This window comes from Petaurus breviceps, unplaced genomic scaffold, assembly GCF_028583685.1.
Source record: "Petaurus breviceps papuanus isolate PSGF00001 unplaced genomic scaffold, PetGlider_PUasm1.0 90925, whole genome shotgun sequence".
Lineage (NCBI taxonomy): Eukaryota > Metazoa > Chordata > Mammalia > Diprotodontia > Petauridae > Petaurus > Petaurus breviceps.
Genome location: NW_027187380.1, coordinates 13,484,357 through 13,501,034, shown reverse-complemented (window position 1 = coordinate 13,501,034; position 16,678 = coordinate 13,484,357). Strand labels below are relative to the sequence as shown.

General features: G+C 47.7%; 3 protein-coding genes across 3 annotated transcripts in view; all 3 read right to left on the bottom strand.

Moving 5' to 3' along the window:
• GRIN2C (glutamate ionotropic receptor NMDA type subunit 2C) overlaps window positions 1-1,692 on the bottom strand; it is a 29,793-nt gene extending 28,101 nt beyond the window's left edge. Inside the window, exon 1 of the mRNA XM_069076483.1 lies at window positions 1,502-1,692. Within this exon, the coding sequence (XP_068932584.1) occupies window positions 1,502-1,602 (101 nt within the window). The 5' untranslated portion in view covers window positions 1,603-1,692. The remainder of the gene's footprint in view (window positions 1-1,501) is intronic.
• Window positions 1-16,678, bottom strand: part of NAT9 (N-acetyltransferase 9) — a 223,891-nt gene that overhangs the window by 127,267 nt on the left and 79,946 nt on the right. The gene's annotated exons all lie outside the window — the stretch shown is intronic.
• FDXR (ferredoxin reductase) lies at window positions 3,033-13,492 on the bottom strand. The gene is made up of 12 exons (XM_069076482.1): window positions 13,297-13,492; window positions 12,260-12,357; window positions 8,600-8,695; window positions 8,234-8,356; window positions 7,759-7,872; window positions 7,107-7,208; window positions 6,624-6,731; window positions 6,373-6,457; window positions 6,010-6,209; window positions 5,586-5,757; window positions 4,338-4,508; window positions 3,033-3,661 (listed from the first exon to the last, which is right to left on the bottom strand). Exons 1-12 carry the CDS (start codon window positions 13,376-13,378, stop codon window positions 3,531-3,533), a joined length of 1,482 nt encoding a protein of 493 aa, XP_068932583.1. The 5' UTR covers window positions 13,379-13,492; the 3' UTR covers window positions 3,033-3,530.

The window sequence follows — 16,678 nt, the reverse complement described above, 5'->3', positions numbered from 1 at the left end:
CACACACACACACACACACACACACACACACACACACACACACACACACGCCACCCCAGTTCCGCAGTTCATCCTCATTCTCAGCGGGGCTGCTTCTCCAAATAATGATCTCCAAGAGTATTATATATCCATGATTTTCCCTCTACCCCTGTCTCTCTCCCCGAAACATTAGATGCTTTAGGAAGGAAATCCAGAGCCCGGCTCCCTGCCCTGCCCCTAGCTCCCTTTCCTTCATCTTGCTCTCGGCCCTCCCAGGGATTGAGTCAGATTCAGGCAAAAGGAGAGGATGAGGGCTAGGAGTCTAAGGCCAGGAAAAGTTCCTACTGGTCACTGGAGGGGCAAGTAAGAGGAGAATAAGGGTTGAGGTGCTGGGGGCCCCATTTAGCCATTTCTCCTTAGAATTCCGTCTTTCGTGAGCCGTCAATTTAGGATGTGAAAACAGTGTATGGGGTGGCGGTGGGATGGGGGAGATGTGGGAGTCCGGTCTAGGAAGATCTGGAGTGTATGTGAGAATGAGCCGTCCTGGCTGGGCTATTACTTTTGGGAACCAGAGACCCTAGGTTCTTTCTTCTTTGCTTCGCTAATTGTCCTATGACAGTTTAGCACTTAGAGATTACAAAGCAGAGAGTTAACATCACAATTCTCCCAGATCCCGCCTGATTCGAGCTGGACACGGTCTTGATCCCAATACCACGGACCTTGGGGCTCTTGGCGGAAACCAGGAATGGGGGAGAACCAGAAGGAAATAGGGGGACCCACTGCTCCCAGTCGCTACCAAGACAGCCTTGTACCCAGAGCCCGCCTAGCACACACTTTCCCCCCACTTCTTCCTTTCCTGTCCTCAGATACCTGAGTGTGAGGGTCAGTTTTTAGGAGTGGAAGGGGAAGAAGATCTAACACCATCCCCTACCCCCTAAGTGGCAGAATTCCTGGTTTCTGAGAGCAAACAATATGTTGAGGGACGAAGGAAGGAGGAATGAGAGAGGAAAGAAGCGGGGACTGGAGGGGAAAGGCAAACAGCAATTGACGGGGATGAGAATGGCTCCGACAATGTCCCAAGGAGATAGTTTCTAGGCGGGGACAGACGGCTTTAGGGGAACCCCAGCTGCTCTCTGCCTCCCACCCGGCCCGATCCCCTAGAGCCAGATCCAGCCACGGTTCCCAGCTTGTGGCCCAACTACCCGCAACAGTTGGCTGGGGTGGGATTGGGGGAGGGAGAGGCGAATAATGCAGTTGGGTCCCCGGCAGCCCCTTCCCAGTACCACCTGCCCCAGGCTTAAGCCCATGCAAGGACCTCTCGGATTCCTTCTCGCCCCCGCAGGCCGACAAGACTGTGAGCTGCTCCGGGCCTCTCTGCTCACGTCCTTCCCCGCGTCCCCAGGGTGTCCCCTCCCAGGTCGCTTGTCTCCTGTATGTCCCCTTGCTCTCTGCTGCTCTGCGCCGCTCTCCCCGCTCCCGCCTCACAGTCTCCGGTAGATCCCCTGGATGCTGGGGTGCTCACCTCCAGCTCGCTGCCCTTCCTCCTCTAGCAAGGCAGAATCGCGCGCGCTCCAGAGTTCTCAGGGTATCCTCCAGTCTAGGTCTCCACCGTCCTTGCCCCATCTCCGACCGAATCTCAGCAACAATAGTCCTAAGTTGGTGGCGAAGTTGCCTCCCCCCACCCTAGGGTTGTGACCCACCCCTCCTCCTGCAGTGCACTCACCCGGGAAGAGAAGGGGCGCTTCGCCCGCCGGCCCGTCCTCCCACCCGCTCGTCCTCCTGCGCCCGCGACTCCACGACTTATGCTGCAGCCGCCCTGCCAGGGGTGCTCCAGGAGGGCGCCGCGAGCGTTCAGTTGGGAGCTAAGCCCAGACGCTCCAGAGACACTACCAGATGTGCTGGGCCGGGCCCTCCCCGGGATTCCATGCTCCTGGCCCTTGTCCCGCTCCGAGCCCGGCGCCCGGGGCTAAGCTGGGCAGGGCTGCCAGCTTCCAGTTTCGCGTCTCTCGCCAGTTTAAACGTTACCGAGTCGTCCGCTGTTGTTGCCTAGTCCCGGGCAGGTCCTGTAGGGGCATCGACTCCTTCCGCCTCCGCGCCCCTCCCGCCCGCCCCTCGGAGCGCAGCCCCCCTTTTGCTCCCAGAGTCAGTCCGGAGATAGCCGGAAGACAGCGCTGGATCGCTTGGGCTCCTCGAGCCACTTTGCAAGCAGTCTTAAAGCCGATTCTCCGATCTCTTCTGCACACCTCCTTGCTCTCTCCCCAATCTCTCTAGGGGCAGGGAAGCTACCGGGAAGGGGAGTCAGGGGGAAAAGGACGCGGCGGACCAGGACTCCTGGTTTCTCTTCTGCGTTTTCGACTTCTTCGTTTCTAGAATACACACCATTCCCCAGGCTCTCGGAGTGACCCCCCAACTTTAAAAGGAAATCCATGTGGAAGGCACGATCAAGGACGGCAAGGGGCTGAAGGAGCACCAGCCAGGAAGAGGGGTGCCCTCCACGGACAGAAAGGTTGAACAGCAAGCCCTTGGGAAAAGGGGGGGGGGGGGAAGGAAGAACTGTTCCCAGCACTGCCTTTTCTCCTCAGCAGCCTGGGAGACGCCAATAAAAGCCTGAGAGAGATGGGGCTAATTGGTACTCTTTGGTCTCTTCTGCTAAAAGGTCGCTTCACCTAGAGTCCCTGAAAACTCGGAGAGGAAAACATTTACATCTTAATTTCCATGAACCTCTAACCGAAATCTAGCATGACTTTCCCTTATTTAAAAATTCTTCTGAAAAGAGGTCCCTACCCTTCATCCACACTGCCAAAGGCGCCCGCGCTACCCAAAAGCTATTTGTTTGGAGGCAAGGACAGAACACTGTGAGCAGCAAAAAAATTTCAGGGAGAGGGGGCCTGGGTGCCCCACTGAGACCAGTCCCAAAGATTGGCAGGGATCTCCAAGCCAAGTGGGGCAGTGGATCTCTCTCGGGGAAACACAACGCCACCTGGTGGCCCTGCGGGTTAAGGGCTATTTAGAGGGTAACCCTGGGCACGATTCAAAGAACCCATCTCACTCACAACAGTTCTTTCTACTTTTATTCCAGTTCTTTATTTCAACTTTGGTTCCTGATTCCTGTGGTCCACTGAGGGACGTCGTATGAAGAATGAGTTAGAATGTCAGTGGGGATCTACCCTCTGGTTTAGAGCATAGATGTAAGCTGAGGCTTCTGGGGATTCAGAACAATCTCTGACCTCCCCCTCCTCCACAACATAAAGTGATCTAAACGCTGGAGGCTAAAAGGTAACATGCTAAAAACAAAAAACAGTGGAGGAGGGAGGCACATAACTTGCTCAAAAGGGGAGTGGAGGCAGTGGCATAGGCCAGGGAACCCTGAGAAAGTGGGGGGCGGCGAGATTCAGTGAGCACACAGCTCAAGGGCAAATTGTCTTCTGTCATTCTTTGCCCCTTCTCTGGTCCAGCCCAGGCCAGGTCATGTTCCTGGATCACTCCAACTCCTGGATTTGGTCCTGTTACACTCTGGGCCAAACTTTGGGGCCTAGGACAGATCTGAGGAGTCAGTGGCTTATTATTTGTAGCATCTGTTGTGGATCCACCAGTTTTTCTCGGGGTTTCCCAGCTGCCTCACCCCGAGCCACCTCTTCTGCATCCAGCTTCTCCCAGTCCTGGAAGGAGACAGGCTGGACTCCTGGAGCAGGAAAAAAAAAAAAGAGCACACAGGTCAAGTCTGCCAGAACTACCCCCACTAGCCACTTCCATGTTTTCGTTTCTACCATTGCTCCCTTATCCCAATATGGGCAGAACAAAATCAACACACCCTGCCCCAAGCCCACCATCTTGCAAACTTCCCTATTTCTGTTAAGACATCACCCTCCTTCCTTTATCCAATGTTCACAAGTTGGGCCCTATTCTCTATTCCTCCCTCTCCCTCACCCCTCTTATCTAAGAGTTGCCAAATCTTGCTGGATCTTCTCTGTAACATCTGACTTCTTGCCTGGACTGTTACAATGGCCTCCCAACTACTCTCTCAGACTTGTCTCTGTAGCTCCTAGCAAACAGTATATAGTACTGTGTATCATGTACTATAATGCATAGTATAATAAGTACACAGTATGATAAGCCTGTTTGATTGATCCCTGCCACCTACCCCACCCCAGAATCTCCACTAACCTCAGAAGAGCAGAGAACTTCCAGAAAAAAGACTGAGTCAGGACTAGGTTCCTCTTCTCTCCCATTCTCCTTTACTTCCTATAGATTTTCCTCCAGTCCTTCCCAGCCTGTTGTCTCCATAGCCTTTAAATCAATGATCCTACAAATTAGGCAGGCTCCCTATTTCTCCTGTCAGGGACTGTCACCCACCCTACCTCGATTTCTGAGTAGGGGCTCTATGACAGAGTAGCCAAGCTTGGGGCCTAAAGGCAGGACTCCCTCCTCAAGGTCTTGGAGCAGGGCCTGGCCAGTGAGGAAGCTGTCATTCATGGTGGTGGCAATGACACCTGTGGGACCTCGCTTAACCCAGCCACTACAGTACAGACCTAGAGACAGGGAAGAAATGGAACAAACAGAATTGAGAACAGGAGTTTGAGCACATGCCTAACAGAGGAGGCCTTTCTGTTAGGTGGATGAGGCCTCCACCACCTTCCACAGAGACGCACAGCCTCTGTGACAGCTTGGCTCACTCGGCATTCAAGGCCCTATGCAACCTGGTGCCAGCCCACTTTATCTTATACTCACTTGGCACTCTGGCCAATGATGACTGCCTGTAACTCATACATACTTTGTCTCCTCACCTTTATGCCTTTCCTATGATGACTGCCACCTGTTGAATTCTAAACCATCCCTTGATGATCAAATCAAATGGTGTTTCCTCTATAAAGTCTTCCCTGATCCTCAGAGGAAGTAATGACCTTTCCCTCAAACATCTTATGTACTTACTGTGTTATTTGTGTCATATCCCCCAATCCACCATATCCCCCATGAGGTCAGTCAATCAATAAGCATTTATTCAGCACCTGTGCAGGCACTGTGCTAAGGGCTGGGAATAGAGTATAAATACAAGCAAAAAGACAGTCCCAGCCCTCAAAGAGGTTACATCCTAATGGGGAAAGATACCACATAAAAGGAAGCCTATCTTCTGTCTTACCAGTGGTTGTACACAGTAGGTGCTTAAACATTTGTTGAATTTAATTTTATCTGTCCCAATCTATCTCTAGGTATTTCCATCCCTGTCCTGTGGCTCTTCTCTCTTCCTATATCCAACTGTTTCTCCTCCTCCCTTTATATTCACCCCTCCTCTTCATCTGTCTATACACTTCATTCCCTAAGAAACAGCCATCTAGCCTCTCTCCTCCTTCCCTTTGAAAAATAACTTTTCATAGATCTTTGTTTTTGTACCACCTATATTTTTCAAAATATCCCTCCTCATCCCCTTGCCAGAAAGCCATCCCACATAACAAATAAATTTTTAAGGAAGAAACACAGGTCAGCAAAACTAAGCAATATATATTGAAAAAGTCTGACCTTAGAGTGCTCCATACCTGTTGTCTCCCACCTCAGTACCTTCTCATATCTCTTTCCCTCTCCCACTTTTAAACAACTACCTTCACACACACCTGGTGCACCCAACACACGACCCTCACTGTTGGGAATAACTCCACACTTGGGATCAAAGGGCACAGTGGGGTCAATTGGACGGCTCTTGTAACCAACACTGCTCAGCACCAGTCCACATGGCACATCCTCTACTGCCCCTGTGGGAACTGCCTGGGCATTCTCACCAGAGCCCTACAGGAAAAAAGGGAGACACAGCATGACAACGGTTGAGTGCACATTCAGATAAGATGCTCATAGCACACCCCACCTAAGAACCAGGCAGGGATTTGAGCCTCATAACCAAAATCAATGCAAGGAACTGGCTTCCATGGTGTTTTCTACCTTATCCTTCTCATTAAAGACTCTCTAGAGGTCTTGGAAAGAGTGAGGTGCTCCTACAAGTAGGGAGGGAAGGGGAAAGCAGAGGGCCCTCTCTATACTTACCTCTAGTCTCATGACTGCCAGGCGGATTCCAGCAACTCGACCTCTGTCTGGAGAGGGCAGCACCTCCTGAGGACTTCGTAAGAAGCGGAGGCCCCAGGCTCGAGAGGTCTCAGCTCTCCTATCAGCCTCCTTGGACTCTGGTGACTTCAGTGCCGTTCGTACCATAAGCTCCAATAGCCGCTTCCTTGGACGGGGAGCCTCTGCCAATAACATCTAACAGTTCTCAGACTGCTTCCTTTCACCTGGGCCATGTGCTCAGCCCTGTACCAGCAGGTACAGGCAACTTCCTTTCTGTAACTCAATGTCTCTCTTGGACTCTCCTCCCTCCAATCACCAGAGGAACCCAAATTCAATGCCCCTTACCTTTGATGGATTCTTCCAGACCTGAGAAATCTGCAGGGTCCAAAAGGGGCTGGCTCCCAGGTAGGTTAATCATCTCCCGTAGCTCCTGAAGGCCATTAGGAACATGATTAAGAACATGAAGGGTCATGAGAAATGTGTTGGCTATCAAGGGAAGAGAAAGACAAAGGTCTCAAATCCCTGAGACTAACCCGATCCCATCCTAGGAGGAAAAAGGTAACATTCCAGTTCTGAGGAACCCCAGCCCTTCTCACCTTGATGGTAAAGGCTACCTGCAGGGGTCCCCTGCGTCCCACAATCCACACCCTTTTCACTTGACTCTGTTTCAGCACCTTCAGCGCTTCTGCAGTGATGTCTGTTTTCTGAAGGATAAGAAGACGACCCTTAAAGGTTTTTTCTGGCACTGGGAAACAAGGGGTAGGAATTCCTTCCACTCAGCTTCCTAAACCCAGAACCTTAGAAATACAACAGGTTGGTCAGAAATTGCACCACTTCCCCCTGGTGGTCACAGCCAGTACTGTGCCCAACTCAACTCAACCCAACCCAGGAGAGGTAAAGGCTAATTCTCAATCTGTTCTATAGGAGGTGGAGACCTCCATTGCACAAAGAGAAGACTGAGGCCCAGGACTAGGCTGAAGGGGGGCAATGGTGGAGCTGTAAGACATGAGCTCTCTAGGAAATATTACCTCCGCACATCATCTATCCCCCACAATCCCTGTTCGCTCAACACTAGTCACCTCAAGGAGCTCTATTGGGGTCAATAGGATACGAGCCACATCCAGAGCCACATTCCCTTGTCCCAGAATCAATGCCGTATCGCAGTTCAAGTTCGGTGCCAGCTGAGGAAGAAATGATTCAGAAAAGGGGACCTTGACCAAGCCAAAGCTAATCCTTCCATGTCCACTCCCCCCTCCCCCAAGGTCCTAGATTCTCCTTTCTCTGCCTGCCATGGTTCCTCCATCCCTTTCCCAGTTCTATGCTCTGATTAAACTAGTTTACTGGTTTATACAAACCATTTGACTGTTTCCATCTCTGTGACTCTGCCCCTATCTGCTAGAGATCAATGCCAAATTCACTGCTAATTTATATCCTTTTTCAAAACTTGTCCCATCTTCTGAGAGGGCTTCCTTGTGAACACCACTTCCCTCTGATGAAGCTCCTTCCCTCAATGTCCACTCTGTACTTTAGGTACTTAATTTTTCTTATGTGTCTAATTTTCCCTATTAGACTAGAAGGTTCACTCCCCCCACCCCTACTTCTCTTTCCATACTCCTTCCCCAGTCTGAACAAAGCAGATATGATCACTGGTTACATCTGGACCTTGCCTGAGAGTTATATTCCCCAAGAAGTCTGGAGGAACCAGGCATGCAGCTTCTCCTCAACACTCACCTTACGGTTCTCAGGTAACCCGTTGTACCAGCCCACAAAATCCCTGGCAGAGATTACACCCGGCAGCTCCTCACCTGGAATGCCCAGGGTTTGGTGATCCTCTGCCCCATAGCTCTGTAGAAGAAAATGTGTCCCAGATCCTCGAACGACCCACACTATCCACTGGGAAGGTCAGATCAACTGAAGGCCATAGTCCTCTTCCCCCTAACCCCCTCTACGCCACCATCGCCTGCTGTTCCCAGGAGTACATTAGTTCATCTCTCCAGAAGCCTGTATTACCCCCTCACATCCAAACCTACCTTAAGCTGTTTGCATCCCCTACTCACTCCTACCTTCCTTCATATGCACTTTTTACCCCACAACCACACTGAATCCCAAATGCCCCGCCTCTCCAGATTTCTAACCCCCGTGCTTTTATGATCTCTCTCCTCCCCTCTCCCAGAACTCTCCCAAGCCACCCGTCCCTTCTACTTACCAAAACAATAGCATGGTAGGCTTCCCGAAGTTCTGCCACGGACACGTCCCTTCCCACAGTCACATTGCCTCTGAAGGAACACCGAGGGCAGTGGGCAGTCTGGGTAAATGTGTTGATAACATTCTGCCAGAGGGCAGGAGGAGTGAGTGCCATGGGACCAACCATCTTTTATGCTGCCCTCAATTTGATTTGGATACATGGCAGGCTCTAGAATCAGGAAACCTCTAGGGAATCCTTGACTGCTTCCTCTGGGGGAGGCGTACCAGCACTCAAGATGCCCTGGAGCCTGACTGCCCATGAGGAGAGTCAGTGGCCAGCCAGAACTCCCGCCCTTTCGCATCTTGGCTTGAGCCCCAGGGGACTCACCTTCACCTCTGGGTGGTCAGGAGCCACTCCAAATCGGACCAGGCCAAAGGGCGCCAGCTGCTTCTCATAGATGTCCACCCGAGCCCGAGGATGGCGCTAAGGAGAGAGCGCAGCGGCTGCAGTGCTGCCGAGCGCTATGACCAGAGTCAGCAGAACTGCAAGTGATGAATCATTGCATCTCCCTCCCAAGAGGATTCAGGTCAAACAAACCAAAGATCCAACCACCGGGTCTTAAGTCTTAGAAGGGCTGTAATAATAGCTCGCTGAGATAGTGCTTCAAGGTTTGCAAAGCACTTTAATACATTATTTCATTTGATCTTCAAACAGCTCTAGGAAACATATTATCATCCCTGTTTTTACAGAGGAGGGAAATGTAGTTTAGAAAAGTTAAGAGACTTGCCAGAGTTACAGAGCTAGGAACTATCTCAGGTGTGATCAGAACCAAGCCTTTCACTGCTCTGAGACTAGCACTCTGTCTCCTAGAGGAGTGGTGTCAAACTCAAACAGAAATGGATCCCGGTGGATTTCATACTGACCACAAATTACTATCTATGTTGTATTGTATTTTCATTTATTTTGCTAAACATTTCCCACTTACATTTTAATCTGGTGCAGGCAACACTATGGGGTTATTAGACATCTCTGTCCTATCACCCCCACTGCCCCTTAAGGCTTCCTGGAAGGAATCTTCATCTGCACTGAGGCAGCACCCAAGAGGCAGCAAACACAGCAGGAGAAACTGAGATGTTCTTATGGGCATGTCAGGAAGGTGTTTTTTTTAATTGAATTTTTGGGAATTACAGGGGTTACCCCAATGAGCTAGGCATTTCCCTGTTTTGAAGCACACGATGGCTCAGGTACACAGAATAACTGAAATATTACTTTGAAACGTACAATCAACTCTAACCACCCTACCAGGAACCACACTGTAATATTCCTATCCATCACATAGCAGCAATATACAGTGTGCTAAAACATGGCTTTCAGCAAAGGACTCTGACCTTTAAAAATACCATTCCCAGGGGCAGCCAGGTGGCTCAGCGAGTAAGAGCACTGGCTCTAGTGTCGGGATGACCTGGAGATCAAATCCAGGCTCTTAGCATGACACCCAGAAATAACTGGCCGTGTAACCTTGAGCAAGTTACTTAACCCCAATTGCTCCAAAAAAATAAATAAATAAATAAAAATACCATTCCCCCAGGCATGGAGTCAGTCATAATTTTCCCTCCTCCCTAACTTTACATCCAGTCACCAAGATTCCTTGATCCTTCCTTGGCACTCTCTCTCAAATTTGCCCCCTCCTTTCCTTTTCCACTATCACAATCCTAATTCAGAGTTAATGATCCTCATCATTAACTACTGAGATGACTACAACAGTCTAGTAAAGGTTGTCCTTTCCTCCATGATTTTCCCTACTCTCAATTCCTACCCCAACTACTCTATTCAATGTTGCCAGATTAGTATTCGTAATGCATAGATCCAATGTCACTTCAATAGCCTTGCTATTGCTCTACAAAACTGAGTCCAAACCCCCTAATTCTGGCATTCCTGACCCATCTGGCTCCTGCCCACTTCTCCAAACTTTTCACCTCCATGTGAATCCATTCTACAAACTGGCCTATTCATGGGCTGCCCACAAAACACACAACAAGAAATAGCATTAAGAGCACTAGATCTGGAGAACACTCATTTCAAGATCTCAGCAGAGTGACCTTTATACAAGTCACTCCATTTCTCTCTTGGAGGCTCAGTTTCCTCATTTGTTGGAATAGATGATTTCTGAAGCCTCTTCCAACTCTGATTTCCTAGGTCATGTATACTATTCATATGTCATTTGTTTTTGACATTTCTCCCAGCCAAGAATGCTCTCCCCAAGTTCCTCTTCATTTATCTAAGTCCTGTCTATCTTTCAAGGTCCACATTAAGCCCCACCTTCTCTGCACAATCCTCCCAGGCCATCCCAGCCCCAGTAATCTCTCCCTCCTTTCTCTGAATTCCTTTAACTATCCACACCATTCATCTAACACTTTATATATGCTGCCTTGATCCATCTTTATCTTTTTTCAAGTTACTAGATCAAGTCAATATGTAAAATGAATTTTAATTTCGCATCCATGTTTTTCATTTACAACATATCCTGTCTTTCCCATTAGACTGAGCCTCACAAGGCCTGGTCTGTGTATTCTTTTGTCCTTATTGTACCTGAGTGGTACTCATGTTCTCTTAACTGCTTAACTAATGACTCCATCTTTACATGTCCTGTCTCTCTGATTAGATTCTAAGCTACTTGAGGACAGAGATCCTGCCTTGTACCTCTTTGTTTGGACACCACTTAACACTATCCTCTATAAAATAGGTATTAAGTAAATATTTATTCATGATTCCCCAAACCAAGCCCTTTCTATCCCCTATCAAGACCTAGAGTTTATGATTTTCTCTTTCAAAGTGGAGCTCATAAAGCCTCAGAGACAGAATTTCATATATGATTAGGAAGCCAAAATGCAAGGGGCAGATTTGGTATCTGACTCAACTTGATACTCCCAAACTCTGGCCTTTTTCTTATGGCTTCTTTCAATGTCTCCCCCTTCTGATGAAGTCAAGACTCACCCATTCCTGTTTTCCCCAATATACTTTCAGCTCCTTAAGAATAGGGACTATGTTGACTGTCTCACCTATAGATGCTCAGAGCACAGTACAGCATTCTTTCTGGACACTTTAATTATGCCATATTGGACATGCCTTACTGAATCCTACTTCCCACCTCCCTCCCTTCCTCCCCCAGCAGGGAGCTGGCCCTGAGGCTCAAGGTAAACAGGCAGCCTTGGGGCTTTACCCACCAAGACCAATGACTTCAGCATGAAGAATTCAGCCTTCACCTACAAAGATGAACCAGAGAAACATGCTGAGGAAGGGGGAGAGGATGAGTCATGAAGCAACAAGGTCTTATTAGAAAGAGCACTGGCCTGGCAATCAGGAGACCTGGTTCTAGTCTCAGTTCTACCACCACCTAACTTTGTGACCTTGAGTTACTCCTTTTACTTCTCTGGTTTCATCTGTAAAATGAGGGGGTGAGATGAGATGGTCTCTGAGAGTTTTAACAGTCTATGATCCTAAGATTAGGGACTGTGGTGAAAGGACAGAGAATTAGGGGTGGAATGGGGTGGGGGGTTAGAGGCAGTTCTAAGATGAAGGGGGATAGAGAAGGCTTAAAACAGAAACTGATTGCAGAACTGGAATGGTTGAAGAGAAAAGATAACAGGCTAAATTAGGAATCCTCTCCCTCACACAGGCCAGCACCAGGGAACAGGTGGGAACAACCCACTATGCCAGCATTAGCCAGGCCAGATGCTTCCCTAGAGACCCCCAGGGCGATGTGTGGTGCTCCAATAGGGGCAGAGAAGATGGGGGGTATGTGAGAGGAATCCACAGAAACAAGACTATTAGACTTGGAAGAGTCCCAAGAGCTCATCTACTTCAACACCCTGCTTTTACAGATGAGAGGCCTGAAGCTTGGAGAGAAAATGTGTCCTTAGTCCTCCAGAATCTGGAAAATCTCTTAAAGTGCCTTCCACAAATACGGATGCTGCAGAGGTTCTCTGTCTCTAACCTCTTGGAGGAGCTGGGCCAAGTTAAGAGGAGAGATAAGGAAGAGTCACATACCTTCAGCAGGTGTTGGGCAGTATAGAAACCAGCCGGGCCACTGCCTACCACACATATGTGAGGAGTCAGCTCTAGGGTAGAAAGCAACTGGCGGAACCCTGGGTGTAGGGAAGAGGGTCAGGTCAGACACACCTTATCTCATGCCAAGGATATCCCTTCACATGCAGAAGTAAACTTCAGCACCAACCTCCTATAGATGCCACAGTCTTCTTCTCCTCCTTCCCTTGTAGCCTACACTTTGTCTTGTCACTTGACCTGTACTCAATCTCCAGTCAGTCCTGGACCTCAAAGGCCAGGGAAAGTCAGCAGCAGCCCATACAGGGATTGCCTTTACACCCCACCTCCATCATTCATTCATTCTTATTTTCTCTCTGTTTCTTCCTCACACACATAAGACCTTTATATCTCACCTCCACATAGTCATTCACCTTTCTTCTGTTTCCATCCTCTCCCCCTGTCCCCTTATTTGCGTTCATTCACTCACTCCTCTCTTTCTCCCTTCCTCCTCACTGCCACAGGGACCCTATCTCACCTACAGAAATTCTCTCTATTTCACTTTCACTCCCTCCTCCACAAGGTCCTTATACTCCACCTCCCCAAAGATTCTGTTTAACACACTTGCACACCCAGACACCCGCATTCCTCTGTGCCCACACCACGTTACGCTCTCTATGGCAGTGGTCCCACACTGTCACCTGCCACTTCTATATACCCATCGACACAATCCCTAGAAATGCCCGATGCCCCTCCCCCACCTCTCACATATTCCCCCCTAAATGGGGCCAATAGGGGGAATAGGATTTCTCTCCCTCTGCCCCCCTATCTTCAGGGGGCCCTGACCCGAGGGTCAGCGGGGCTGGACTCCTGCCTCGACCTGGCCCCTGACTCGCCGAGGGTGACGCTGGGCAGGCAGATCCCTTCACCTCTCTGGGACTCAGTTTCCTCACCTGCAGATGGGAGGGATGGGCCTTCTCCTCCCCTCCCCCCCCCCCCCCCCCCCCCGAGACCTCCGCCCCACATTGGTGCCCATCCCGTACCGAAGGGGAAGGCAGCACCAGGAAGCAGCAGGGCCCGCGGCCGCGCCACCCAGCGCCAGCAGCCCCAGCCCCGGGGAGCCATGGGGAGCCAGGGAGAGCCAGGGAGAGCCAGGGAGGGCCAAGCACCTAAGAGCCCAAGACCCAGGAGCCTCCAAAGGTCCCGCCCCGCCGCCTTTTGTGTCACGACCCAGGTCCCGCCCCTTTCTCTGGCTCCCGTTTCTCAGGATCATCATGGCCCCGCCTCCTTCTGAGACGTGATCCATCTTTGGACTCCACCCTCTATCATGAATGGCCCTGCCCCCACCCAAGCTTCCGGTAGAAGAGAGTACTGACTGAGCAGAGGCCCACCTTATTGCTCATTTGAGCCAATCACCAGGAGCAAAGGGAATGAGAGGAAGTATAACTTCCTTTCAATTTTTTCTCTGCCTCCAAGAGGGCTCTGAATATAGACCTCAACCAATGAAAAGAGAGCGCTCTGAGTTGCCCCGCCCCTTCCCTGTCGGAGTGGAGATTGGGCGCAAGGGAAAGACTTTTACCTTTTTCTTTCTCTATGATTCGTCCCGAAGGTTAGATTGAGCCCAGTTCCAGCCAGTCCTAAAAAGGGCGTTTAATACCCTGTGACTGTGACTTCACTTTCCTTTCCTTGCTCGGGAACTTTACCCCACTGAGGGTGGTCGTTCCCAAACGCATATCAATTGCTACCACCCAGAGTGAAGAATTGTGGATGCTCCATCTCTGAAGTATATGTTCGACTTCCCAGAGCTGAAAGGATACTTAGAAGTACCCGTGTTACATATGAGAAAACTCAGGTCCTCAGTATAAACTGGAATTGTCCAAAGCCACACAGCTTTTGTCACCTTGGTAGAATTGGCACTAAACCTCAGGGATTTTTGCTGCAGCGCCACATCTGTCCCCTTCTCAGTGGAAGCCTTTGGAACTTTTGTTTCTGAAAACATAATTAACAAGTTCCCATTTCTATAACATCTGACTTATAAAATGCTTTCCTCCCAACAATCCTGGGAAATAGCGAATATGCTAAAAACTTCCTTTTCCTTGACTCTTTAGGATTAGATTATTTCATTTCCAATTAATTTTTTTTTTATAAGCAATCGGGGTTAAGTAACTTGCTCAAGGTTACACGGCCAGGTGTTTCTGGGTGGGTGCTAAGTGTCTGAGCCCGGGATTCGATCTCCAGGTCGTTCTGACACTGGAGCCGGTGCTCTTACTCGCTGTGCTACCTGGCCGCCCTCCAATTAATTTTTAATCTATGTTTCCACGGTCCTTGATTGAATGTAACTTTTGTTGCATTTTGGTCTGGAAAGGATGCATTTAATATTTCTGCTTTTCACTACAGCAACTTACTTCAAGAATAATACACTTTGATCATGTAGGATTTATTCCAGGAATGCAAGGATGGTTTAATACTAGGAAAACCATCAGTATAATTGATCATATCAACAAAAAAACTATCAGAAACCACATGATTATCTCAATAGACGCAGAAAAGGCTTTTGACAAAATACAACATTCCATTCCTATTAAAAACACTAGAAAGTATAGGAATAAATGGAGCCTTCCTTAATATAATAGGTAGCATCTATTTAAAACCATCAGCAAATATTATATGTAATGGGGAGAAGCTAGAAGCATTTCCAATAAGATCAGGGGTGAAACAAGGGTGTCCACTATCACCTCTCTTATTCAATCTTGTACTAGAAATGTTAGCAGTAGCAATTAGAGAAGAAAAAGAAATCAAAGGCATCAAATTAGGCAAAGAAGAGACCAAGCTATCACTCTTTGCAGATGATATGATGATATACTTAGAGAATCCTAGAGAATCAAGTAAAAAACTACTTGAGACAATAAATAAATTTGGCAAAGTTTCAGGATATAAAATAAACCCACATAAATCCTCGGCATTCCTATATATTTCCAATGAAATTCAACAGCAAGAGATAGAAAGAGAAATCCCATTTAAAGTTACTGTAGACATTATAAAATATTCAAACCCAGCACCTATATGACCACAACTACAAAACACTTTTCACACAAATAAAGTCAGATCTAACTAATTGGAAAAAAATATCAATTGCTCATGGCTGGGTCGAGCTAATATAATAAAAACGACAATTTTACCTAAATTAAATTGTATATTTAGTGCCATACCAATTAATTTACCAAAAAATTACTTTATAGAGCTAATAAAAAAAATAGTAACAAAATTCATTTGGAAGAACAAATGGTCCAGAATATCAAGGGAGCTAATGAAAAGAAATGCCTGGGAAGGTGGACTAGCTATACCAGATTTCAATCTGTATTATAAAGCAGCAGTCATCAAAACTACTTGGTACTGGCTGAGGAATAGAGTAGTGTATCAATGGAATAGATTAGGCATACGAGATTCAGAAGTCAATGACTATAGTAATCTATTGTTTGATAAACCCCAAGACCCTAGTTTTTGGGATAAGAACTCAGTATTTGACAAAAAATGCTGGGAAAACTGGAATATAGTATGGCAGAAACTGGGCATAGACCATTATCTAACACCATATACCAAAATCAAGTCTAAATGGGTGCATGATCTAGGTATAAAGGTTGATACTGTAAGCAGTCTCAGAAAACAAGGAATAATTTACCTGTCAGATTTGTGGAGAGAGAAAGACTTTATGACTAAACAAGAATTAGAGAACATTATAAAATGTAAAATGGATAATTTTGACTACATGAAATTGAAAAGCTTCTGTACAAACAAAGCCAATGTAACCAATATTAAGAGGGAGGTGGGAAATTGGGAAAGAATCTTTACAACCCATGTCTCTGACAAAGGACTCATTTCTAAAATATACAGAGAATTGAGTCAAATTTATAAGAATACAAGTCATTCCCCAAGTGATAAATGGTCAAAGGATATGAACAGGAAATTTTCAGAGAAAGAAATTAAAGATAAGCATGTGAAGAAATGCTCTAATTCACTATTGATTAGAGAAATGCAAATCAAAACAACTCTGAGGTACCACATCTCACCAGTCAGATTGGCTAAGATGACAAAACAGGAAAATGACAAATGCTGGACAGGATGTGGGCAAATTGGAACACTAATGCATTGCTGGTGGAGTTGTGAACTGATTCAACCTTTCTGGAGAGCAATCTGGAATTATGCCCAAAGGGCTATAAATAATTTCATACCCTTTGACCCAGCAATACCACTTCTAGGGTTGTATCCCAAAGAGATTACAGAAGTGGGGAAAAGACCCATATGTACAAAAATATTTATAGCAGCTCTTTTTGTGGTAGCAAAGAATTGGAAATTAAGGGGGTGCCCATCAATTGAGGAATGGCTGAACAAGTTGTGGTATATGCATGTTATGAAATACTACTGTGC